Source organism: Ammodytes marinus, assembly GCF_949987685.1.
Source record: "Ammodytes marinus genome assembly, chromosome: 15".
Lineage (NCBI taxonomy): Eukaryota > Metazoa > Chordata > Actinopteri > Uranoscopiformes > Ammodytidae > Ammodytes > Ammodytes marinus.
In genome coordinates, this window is record NC_137219.1 from 11,529,001 (window position 1) to 11,541,113 (window position 12,113).

Sequence of the window (12,113 nt, forward strand, 5' to 3'; positions counted from 1 at the left end):
AATGAGTTTTTTCTACTATTGTGGTTGCTTGTAAAATTGAGCACATTGTTATTTTCACAAAGAAAACCGTAATCATACCTTTTTCATCATGTCGTAGTTTTCTAAATTTGACTTGTTGTAGATAACTAAATATTAGCTCACAAAATGGAGAGAAAACCCATCAGAAATATATTTGTTTATTGATAATGCGGTCTTGTTCACTGTAGGAAAATGTTGAAATCCCTAAACCCATCTCTGGCTGTGTTTTGGGTTGGAGTTCGTTCAGCTCAAATAATGGGAGACAGGAGAGACCCAGACCGGATACAAACCTGTCCCAAGACTGCACTTCACACTGCGATCAAACAAGCCCAAATCTAAGGTGTCTGTGATAGTGACTAAGTGCAAGTACGTTCATGTAACTTTGGTGGATGGAGACTTTTAAAGCTCCTTGTTTTGACACATTCGTTGAGACAGGATGAATCACACACTCATTCCATAGAGAGCTCCTCTTTTAAGATGTTTATGACACTACTACACTCAGCCCTCTTCCAGTCCCTTGTACAATTTTTTTTCTCTTTGTTGTTAAATACTTTAATGTCTTTGGAAAATATACCACGATCAACTTATTTTAAGTCTAATGTATCGTGATTTGCAATATAATTTTACAACCCTCCAGCCCTACCTAGAGATACAGTGTGACATATTTAACATCAATATGTTAAACTTGATTGCCCTGTCAGTCCTTTTTTATTTCACCCGGTGCAACTTAAAGCTTGTTTCCTCTTTTTATAAAGAGTTTACAGGGAGCTATTATGTTGATAAGAAAAGCAGAACTATGTCCAGGTGTTACTTTTGGTTCTTAGGGGATAATTGGCTCTAAATGGCTAAGAGAGAAGCAGGCCCTGCAACCCGGTTTACTGAGCTATAATTTATATATAGTTTCTTCTGTTGAGGTGTGCTACAGTACATTTCCTTCCCCCTGGACTAGACCAAAAATCATCGTCAAGCATAAATAGGTTGTTTATTCATTAGGGAATTTTGACAACTCAAAAAGTCAAATACCCCCAAAAGAATGTTGAGAAAGATCTGATTTAATTTTATAGACAAATGTATTTTATATTTCGATATCATCTTATTCCTTTACATCTCTTTCTTGTCCTTCCATGCCCCTGTAGCTCCCTACTGCACCTGTTTGGCCTGTTGGCATTTAGCCTCAGTTACATTGGCCCCCAGCTGGGGACGTCCTCTAAGGATCAAAGTAGAAGCAACTGTTCATGATTGGCAGAGACAGAGTTGAAACAGTGTGAATACTTTCATTGAAGAGTGTTGGAGAGTGCAACATTGCCAGGACCAAAATTGTGGTGCCACATAGTCCAAAATCCTATTGAGGCAGCAGTGTGGTGTATGAAGTAGGACTGACCTTCAGCTACAAAACCAAGTATTGAAAGTGTCTGCAAATGTGCACCCTTTTGTGTCCTTGAGAAATGCAACACATTTTCAGGTTTCCACCTGAGCCTCTAATTTAACTTCCCTGTGGAATGAGGCAGGCAAGATGATGGTCAACGACCAGCTCGAACTTTTTTCAATTTTATTTGGTATAAGATAAAAAGATAGGGAAGGGGTAGAAGAAAAAGTGAACTTTTTTTTTTAACTTAGGCCAAACGCTGTAAAAGCCAGCAGGCCAAACAGGTGCTTTACAGACCATAGAAGTCAGGCAACATAACTTACAAGCAGACTTTCCACCTCTGATCCTATTCTTAGAGCGTGTTCCTAGTTGCAGTGTCCGTGCTATTTATTCCTACATATTTTGCCAAAAGCGGTTGCCCTCCAGTATGTGGTTATTGCTAGGCATTTGATATCAGCCAGCGTGGACCATCTCTTCAAAAGCCTTCTCAGTATTTCCCTTCCCTTTTAGACCGGGCCTCACCTCACCCTCCACCCGTCCTCCTGTTTGTCATGCTGTCACTTTCCCTCAGAGGGCACACAGTGACCTTGTACACAGGCAGTGCGTGTTTGTGCGTGTGCAATCATTTCCTTTTGACCACAATCCTTACCAAATCCAAATCTGCCAGTGTTAGCATGCACAAACAGACATACCACCGACTGTTTTATGTTTGGTCCAATTTAAGCAACAATTTGTCAGTACATGTGCATTTATGATTCTACTGTTTGCTTTCATACAGTGCTCTGCATACAGCAGTCCTGTCTGTGGCCTGTCTGTCTGGGCTCCTCTAGAAAATGCTGAGTCACCTTCTAGTCCCCTTGTCCCCTAAAAGGCCATAAACAAACGGCCATGGTGAAATAATGGCCTGACTTCTGTAACTAGGCCCGCCCCCCTGTGTAGAAAAGGGGAAAACGAGAGTGGAATATTGAACTTTCTGGTGTGTGTGTGTGTGTGTGTGTGTGTGTGTGTGTGTGTGTGTGTGTGTGTGTGTGTGTGTGTGTGTGTGTGTGTGTGTGTGTGTGTGTGTGTGTGTGTGTGTGTGTGTGTGTGTGTGTGTGTGTGTGTGTGTGTGTGTGTGTGTGTGTGTGTGTAAAGAGCAGTGCCATGGCAACAGGTCTCTTTGGAGTAGAAAGGTGGTGGGTGGCTCTGAGCTCTGCGTGTGTTTGCGTGCTCCCTCTCACTTTGTGGTGCTCATTGAGTGTAGTGAAATCATGTCAGGTGGACCCCCTACAAGGCACCGCAATGCATTGTTGGTAATTAGTCAACCTCACTGTGGCTCTTCAATCACCAATAGACAGTTCTGTGAAGTCTGTTTAAACCTGCACAGACAGCAGGAGGGGAGAGATCGGCGATGTACTTAAGAAGTTGACCTCCTTTTCAAATAAAAGGAATGTGACTTTCTGGTTTTAACATTCGTTTGAGTTGCATTCCTTGTGACATTCCTATTTGATATGCAGGAAATTAGTCAAATATGAACATTGTAACATAATCCAGTTGCTCTGATGGTTTCAATGTGGTGTCACACATAAGAGAATCTGATATTGTCTTTTTTGCAGACAACCTAGACCTCAACTGCTCTCCTCAGGGGGAAGTAGTCGGCTTTCAAACCGCTTGCTTTCATGGTTGTACAGTGACATGCGATACAACCTCAAAAGCTTTTTAATGCGCTCTGTGTCTGCTCGCTGCATTTACTGTCAGCAGGGCAAGGTAGCGTGGAAAGTAACTATACTAAATGGAGAAGCCAGTTGAAAAAAGCAAAGGAAAAATTGTGTGAATGTGAGGCCACTACTCCATATTTGTCTCTTCATATATCATTTTACCTTGTCACAAAAGAGTGAAGTATGATTGGCCTTTTCACAGAGGCACCTGAAAACACGTCAAACGTTTTGCACATTTCCCGAACCTCGGCCGCCCTAATTTAAATCTTGAAACTGCTTCCTATTTAATCGTGTTGAAAGGCAATGGAGCAGTGACGTCTGTTGTGAATACAGCCCATTTTGCCTTTCACTGCTAGCGTTACAATTTGGTGCCCTCAGAGAGCTTTGCTACTGCCTTTTGAGGAGTGTAAGGGCCCCCTTAGAGAGCTTTTGTTACCTGCACAGTATTGTCCACACAAACTCAAAGTCCAGAGACAGAGGCATACACTTTTTCTCCTTCACTCACAATCCTGCGGCACTTTGAACTCTATCCGTGTATCATAATTGCATTCCTAATAGTTAGGTTAGAGTGGCTTAAAAAAATCCCCATCCATCTCCGTCTGATCCCTCCGCCCATCCATCTTACACTGATATTAATTGCTGCAGGGCTAGCTTTCGTCTTTTGTCTCTGTGAAGCGAGGGATCTATTAAAGAAGGGTGTCCTTTTCAAAGTTAAAGCTTAAATAGCTGACTAAAGGGGGTCGCTTCTGCTATCGCACTTCTCTTTCACAGGGCCTGGTTGTCCTTCTGTATATGCCTAATATGCTGTGTGCTAGTGAACTGGTGCTCCAACTCACCCACACAGTCACATTCATTGACCGTCTCCCTCTCCCTCTATATGTCTATCCAGGAGGAGCAGAACAGAGGAAAGCCAAACTGGGAGCACCTTAACGAAGACCTTCATGTCCTGATAACGGTGGAAGATTCACAGACCAGAGCTGAGATGAAGATGAGGAGAGCACAGGAGGAGGTCAAGAAGCTCCTCGTACCTGCTGTGAGTACATAAACACACACACGCATGCACACACACACACACACAACATGCACAGTGGAATCTGCTAAAGGTAGCTGATGTCATTTCAGTTTGCATGGATGTTGGCAGAAAAAGGACACGGTTTAGCTGTGTTGAAAGAAGCCTTTCCATGCTTGACAGTCTTGGTCCAAACGACAGGATAACGGGGCTACATATGGCACATCATCTCTACCCCACTGTTAGCATCCTGTTGTCTTCCATTTATAGAGCAGGGAAACAGGTTGGAGTGGAAAAACATAGCTAGCTGCACACACCTCCTGTGAAGTGCCACATTTCATCTCCGCTCCCCCTGTAGCCCCAACTTCCTCCTACCCTGTTCCACCGGTGATGACTGCTGGTGCTCTTTGGCACGCTTTGCAGTATTTTTCCCTATAAGCTGTGGTGACCAGGTGGACAGAGCAGCTGGGGACCCAGGTTTGCCATCAGGTGGCAATGTGCAAAGGGCTTGGTGGTCTGCAGGAAATGGGGCCAGCCAATGCCAGGGATGCAGTGCCACTTTGAATCATAATGCCGTTAAGCTGCTCTCCTTCATGCACTTTGTCCTGTAAATGTTATGTTTTTAACACATGTGCTTCATTTGCATTTGGTTCTCTTTGGGAGAACGTTTGTCCTAGATATGGCTCCAATGTGATTTATCATCTTCATCATTTTCCAGTAACAGAGTTCTGCTTTCTGCAACCAATGGGCTAGAGAAAAAAACTCCCCTGAATTATAATCTAAACAAAGAACAGAGGAAGGCTGGAAAAATGAAACGGCAGAATGAAAGCACATCTGTATGCTCACTGTCCAAAAAGTTTCAATCTAAAAAACGTGCCTGAAAAGGAAAGACTTTGAACACTTGAACATCCTGTTTGTTTAAGAATGGCTTTGTCTTTATTCAGCCTGCCTGTCTTTAGGCATTTAGGCCTGTGTGTGCACTTAGAAGATGTTGACATACTTATGCATGCACACACATGCATTCACACATTATGTGCGTGCACAAACAGACTTGAAAATTAAGCCATCTCTGGAAGCAACAATGTTGTAAAGAGTGATGCAGAATGACTCACTGTTAACACACATGTAGACACATACACAACAAAAGCCCTTTTGGCGTCCTTTTAAGTCAATGACGACTCTCAGCAGCTAACACTCATCTGAATGGAGTGCCACAAAAATAGCTTCCTCACTCGTCTAGAAATGGCTACGCATTCTTAAGCCTGACAAGTACATTAACGATGGTCTGGTGATTCAGTACCTGAACCATTTATCGGGTTAAGGAGAAGCTCTCCTCTTTTTATCCTCAAACACAAGAAAAGCTTTGAGCTCTTTTGAGACGCTAATGAAAATGTGTCTGTAAAAAGTTTCACCCTACCCTTGATTGAAATAAGAGTTTTATAAGGCTAATTAATGACCCATTGCAGATGTAATGAAAACCATCCTTCTATTAGATTGTCAGTTTGTGTTGTGTTTTCCCTAGCCTATGAGAAAAACCTACAAATGCTTTGATTCTTAAGACCGTATTTCCCTGCCTTGTTTTGTAATATTTTATATCAAGGCAAGTTTGTCTCCTGTATTTATATCTATACCATATTCCAAATATTAAAGCTTATTTCTACAAATTATATTTTTTGATTGATATTTTTCTATTCATAACATTCTGATTCATTTGTATTGATCAGATAAACAACAACAGATCTGTTGTAGATATGCCCTTTCGTTAGTGGATGGACCCGTAATGCAGTTTACCTCAGAAGGCTGACACTGGCTTGGGGAATGACGCATATAAATATCAATGGAAGTGACATAGTTTCAGTATGGCTGAAATGGTGTCCAGTAGTCCTGTCCTTGAGTGTTGGGTGGGTGCATTATCTACCCACAAACCCCTTAGGGCTCTTGTCTTTTTTCATTGTGTGCGTGTGCATCCGCATGTCGAGTGGATGGGCAGTAGTGCTGGCAGTAATGCCCTTTATCATGCTAAACTAGATTGGATTAAAGTATGGACACGCTGGGTGCTCACTGTTCTAATGAAGGGCATCTTTTCCACATTTGGCAGCGTAAAATCGCCTTTATTAAATCGCACGGGAAACACAATTAGGTCATGCTTTTTGTTCCCTTTCAAGGAACAAGCTTTACATGTCATTGAAGAGGAGCCGAGGACATAACTGCAAAGGGGAAACATAGTAGGGAACAGTCATAGCCAAGATAAATTCAAGTTAAGGCTTTATAATGATAGTTTTGAGTTTACATGATCTCATAATTGATTCACTTTGGATCAGGAGCCAGGATGTGTGGCATAGAATAATCTATACTTAACCAGCTTAACTAAACTCAGTGATGATCATAGTGTTAAATACTGTCAGATAACTGTATTGTATTTAGAATTTTGTTTGCAGTTATGTTTTAAATTTGATCCGGGAAAGTTGTGATTTTATCTGTCACTAAAAATTTGCAATACCAATATGCACTTGAGACACTCAACATTGTTCATGAAGGTATGGGACGAACAAAGTGTGACTTACCTCAGATGAACAGTCTCTCAAGACATTTGAGAGACTTGTTCCTCTTTGCCCCCAGTTCACTCTTTTGCTCCCTAGTACTGTGAACTCTTCAACTCTCCTTGAACTGGGAGCAATAGAACATGTGTGAGATGAGAGGCAGAGTGAGCCAGAGAGAGAGAGAGATGGGTGGGAGAGCTTGATTGAGCTACTCTTTCAAGTGTGGATTTACTCCACCGATCCAGCCCTAGTACACACAGAAGCACCCGCACAGAAACACACACAGACACGTTGATAAGCATGCCCTGAAAAGTACTTCCACATGCATGCACATACACACTGACTAAAATGCTCCGTTCATCCCCTGAGTCCTGGGTTAAGGCCTCAAACGGAGCCGGTAGCACAGCCTCACTGCACTTTAAGTAACCTCCACTCTGATACCTGCAGAACTGTTAAAATCAAACCTCACTGGCCCATTCCACTCCCCCCTTCTGTCCCTAGAGGGGCTGAAGAGCAATAATGATTGACCTGTGTTGTCTTGTAGCAGATGCTGGCAAAAAAACATGACTTGTGGATAATGCCACCATTATGTAAAATGTTGTTGCCAACAGAAATAAGAATCAGCTTTGAGCTGATTTGTATAAATACACATTTGTTAAACCCATGTAAGTTTAAAATCCATGTGTATTACCTACCTCCATATGTTTCTACTTAGGATCTTTCGCAAAGTTGTGCTATGCATGTCAAATAGAGCTTGGATGGTGATTTTAGTTTTTTGTGTCTATTTGTGTATGCACACATACTTATTGTGTGTGTGTGATTGGCGGGTGTATGCAATGAATTGTAATGGATATAAAAAATGTTTCTATATATCATTGTTCCCCTCTGGTCAAAGCTCTGTTTTCAGGGCTTATGGGAAAATGACAAACGGGCAGACAATTAGACAGGGCCACCTGAGACCAGACCTAGGTTGTCCTTAGGAAACCTCGACCACTTTTAACATTGTCTATTATATATCAAGTGTGCAGCAAACATCTTTTGTGTTGTATTGTATACACGTTTGCTTTTAGGTACTTAGGTACCCATCCTTAAATCTTCATCACACTAAACTTTGTAAACACTTGTCAGGCGTTGCCAGCAGTATTATATTATGTCATAGATTACAGTTCTTTAGGAGGTTTACAGGTCTATACTGTCTCTCTTTTCCCAGTATTTGTCTCTCAAAGGAACATTTTCAGTTTGCCTAGGCTTTGGCCATTGGATTATTTTCAGCTATAATGTTGCTTAACTAGAAAATTAGGCACATCATTTATCTGCATTCAACTAGAAGTTGCACTCTCAAAATCCTAAGCAAGCTAAAAAAGCTGTACAGTGTGCATCGATATGTTAGCAACAAACAGAATTTTAACTAAGGTCATTACGGTTGATTCTGTTTTTTTGTGAATATTAATATTTGATCTGCAGGAATCGATGTAAAGCAAATCCTTTTTTTATTTCATAATATCTTAAAGAGTTGTTTTTTTATTTGGGACAACCCTTACATGTTCTTGTGAGAACTGAAGTAACACAATGCTGAGTTGTCTTAGGTTGCCCGATCAAGAAAGCTCCAGACAATGCTCTCTACGCTATTGTACATTTGCTTCAGTGCTCACTTGCCACAAGGTTACCTACAGTGCAGTAAGAACAGGTTGCAGGCTAGCCTTGAATCTCTTAACACTCACACAGTTATCCGAGTTACGCGAAAGATTAGGTTTGAAAGGAGAAGAGTGCACAGAGAAAGAATGAGCTAGTTGGAGCAGGGGCCAAGTGCATGTCTCCCTGAATGAAGACTGTCGTTGCTGAGAACAAAGTGAGCATGGTAGCTGCCTGAGCAGACCAGTGGCCTCCAGCAATACTCTGGTGAGAACCCAGTACTGCCCTCTTGCTCCAGCTTACTGCTCCCTCTTGGGCTCCATCTCTCCATCCTGCTCTTTGCCTCTTCTTAAAGTAATATTTTTGGTAATTTATTACCAACACTTATGTAGTTCCAGTCCACATGATGGAAATTAGAAGATTATTATTATCCTTTTTTCCTTTTCATAAATGTGTTGGCACTGGATAGCAAAGTGAGAGCTCCCCATCAGTTCCCATGTACACACACTAGTATCATTGTAGTCCTTCTAGGCCAGGACTAAGTTTCTCTCTTTTGGTTAACCTGTATGTCTGTACCTTTGCTCTCATTCTTAGTCTTTGGTTTCCCTTAGCTTACTGTCGCTCCTCTTTCTATTTCTCTCTTCTCTGTCCTCCTCCTCCCTCTGTTATGGACCTCCTTTGAGGTAGAACATACAGTAGATAGTGTTTTTGTAAAACGCCAAACAGATGGACCTTAATGGACGCCAAGTTTGGCGATCTGCGGGGTGTTCTCTGTACTCGCCAGAATGCATCCTTCTTGGCAGATTGAAGCACCATCAGAACCACTCAGACAGGACAAACACAGAGATACCATGATGCACAACAAGCACAGCTACATTTTAACATTGGAAGTCTCGGTTTAAGGCAGCAGTGCGCTGACTTTGCAATCAATAAACAGCTCTTTTTGTTTTTCTTTCTTTCTTTCTTTCTAGCTCTCACTCTCCCCTGCTCTTTTTTTGTCAGCAGCGTCTGACAAATGAGTACAAAACACCATCTGGCTGCATCCATCCATGTGTGCCTCTCCAATTAATGATGTTTATTCTCTGTTAGTCCTACCAATCACTACCACTCTCCTCTTATTTACTCTTAATCTACGCCACAAACCCCCACCACACATCCTCTGTCATAAATGATATCCATCCAAATTTCTAACAGAAGCCCACATTTCTCACTTAGCCTGATTGATTGTATTGCATGCCTTTGATTGTGCTTAAGGCACATTATGCTATTGCTGTAAAAAGGCAATCTTTTTTAACTAACTTTATGCTCTTGGTATTGTGGAGATTATTTCCTTAAGGAATAGTCTTGGAGGTGTGATGAAACCAGCTTGTGTTTCTATAATCTTGGCCATCTTCCCTTCCCCCTTACCACTTCGGGTTTCCACCTGGATACTACTAGGAAGGCTTTGCAGTACATCTGCTAGGTTGAGGCGGTGGAAAACACACATCCCACGCCATCTGATAATGTCTATAATATCTGTTCTCTTCCCATGTCATGTACGTTAGCGCACATGTTAATGTGATAAAAGACAAATGTAGCCACTATCTCACTATTCCAGCCAGCTCAAGTAGGCTGAGAGGCCTCTCAGCCAGGTAGTAGGTAGATTGTTTTAGTCAACCTGGCCGCCCTCTTTGTCCCTGTAGGCTGTTATTACCTTCATCAGGCTAATGAAGAAGTTGGATTGGATCATATTAACCTCTTGATCTCCACCTCCCAGGACACCATAGTTACAACAAGCTGGACTGTGTGTGTGTGTGTGTGTGTGTGTGTGTGTGTGTGTGTGTGTGTGTGTGTGTGTGTGTGTGTGTGTGTGTGTGTGTGTGTGTGTGTGTGTGTGTGTGTGTGTGTGTGTGTGTGTGTGTGTGTGTGTGTGTGTGTGTGTGTGTGTGTGTGTGTGTGTGTGTGTGTGCGCGCGCGCGCGTGGTGAGCCCATGCCATCTGCACATAGACACAGCATCTCCCACATGAATGTTAATCATCTTTTTAATTGGCTTCCTTGACATGGTGACCTCTACTTCAGATGGCAAGACTGCATAGCTGTCCTCCTCCAGTGCTGCTGTGCTGTTTTCTTACCTTTGCTGTCGTGTGTGTGTGGTCATCAAAGCTCCCATTCTCTCTCAAACAGCAGAGATTGGAGCAGGCCTGGAGGCAGTGTGACCCTGTGAACTCCCAGCCATCCTCTTGTCCTCCACTTTCATCATTATCCATCGTCACATCCTTGAGCTCTTTGTACTCATTTATCCAGCCTTTTGGTCTTCATATACGTTTGAGACCGGCACTTCACAGACACCCATTGAAACCCCTGTAACCAGGAGAGCAAACACTAAAACTGTGTGATTTATAAATCACCTCTGATTAATGATCTAGAGGTGATACGTAGGTAATTGGAATTGGAACACTTAAGCCGTTTAACCACAGGACACAGATGTGGCTTTTCCCGACACCTGTGCCAATAATGATTACTACTGCATGTCATGCCGATTGGTTAGTGTGTAAGAAGGGACCATGATTGGCCATGTCAGGTGAAACGGTATTTACTCATGCACACAGACATTTTTACATCGCCTGCTAACATCCTTTTTCATGAACATCTTGGTTACACAAATAACTGGCAACCTTAGGTCCAGCAGCCATCCTTCAATTTTGTCCCTAACACCAAAGACTAGGTTGAAGATAAACAAACGCACCTATTACCAATCACAACACACAGTCTACCCACACACGAAAAACACACCATTACTGGCAGAAGATTCCGGGAGCTATTTTTTAACCTGGGCCTCACCTCTGAGAGAGGAAATGAGGACAAAAGAGAATATTTTTGGATTTGCCAGCTCAGAAATGTGCAGGAAGGGAAATCTCTGTCTCTCTTCAGTAACACATTAGAAGACTAGGCCAGTTGGCATCTAATTATACTTTTCACTTATTCTGTTTGCATACTTTTCATTTCCTCTTCCAGCTTGAAAAATAAATCGCATCCGGCACCAGTTCACATTAGCAGAGTTACAGATGCTGTCACACAAGAGCTGCTCTTCGTATTTGTGTTTCAGGGGGCTATAAGGTAGATTTACCCAACAGTGAACCTCTGTTTCCGCCAAACGATTGTTGTCAGTATGGGGCAGAAAAAAGTTGAAGCAAACGGGGTCCAACATGTCAAATTTACTGCAACATCTTCTGAATCCCTATGCAGCTATGCATGCTCAAGCCAAGGTAATACACAAAGTAATAACTAATTAAAAAAGAAAGGTGTTAGTTTGCTGTCAGCCGCTTAGCTGTCAAACTTTCCAATAAAGGTGAAATGCCCTTCAAAAAATAAGTACCTAGCAGCAATTCACTTAATGAAATACAGAGTTGGTAGGGAATGAAATAGAAATGCCTCACTTGCAATCAGAGAAGAAGCGGTGTGTTGCAAAACCAATGGCAACGAAGCAGGAAAAAGAGCATTACACTGTTTAAATTAACGCTCGGCAAACAATGTGTCACCCTCAAGGGCACTTTACCTGCAGAAAAAGGTGTTCTCAACTTCTTTCTTTCATTGTTACTTAAACTGCAGGAAGAAACAATAAAGTTAAACTTATTTTATCTTGTTGTAACAAAATAAAACCTGTAATTGAACATGCTCATGGGATTTTCTACATCCAGAGTGTTGTGAAATACATTAGTCCATTATAATCTTGGAACCGTGGTTTTTCCTCCGACTATAATCACACCATCGAAATCTATAATCGTTGTATCCAAACACAGTTTACAGACCACTGAACAGGCTGCAACTGTCTGTCTCAACTTTTCCAGCCTCACCAAAACAGTATGAGTCT

At 42.1% G+C, this 12,113-nt stretch overlaps 1 protein-coding gene across 6 annotated transcripts in view; it reads left to right on the top strand.

Moving 5' to 3' along the window:
- The window catches only part of qkia (QKI, KH domain containing, RNA binding a), a 72,053-nt gene that overhangs the window by 39,526 nt on the left and 20,414 nt on the right, over positions 1-12,113 (top strand). For all 6 annotated transcript variants that reach the window (XM_080041850.1, XM_080041853.1, XM_080041849.1 and 3 more), the window contains exon 4: positions 3,971-4,114. In XM_080041850.1, the coding sequence (XP_079897976.1) occupies positions 3,971-4,114 (144 nt within the window). The remainder of the gene's footprint in view (positions 1-3,970; positions 4,115-12,113) is intronic.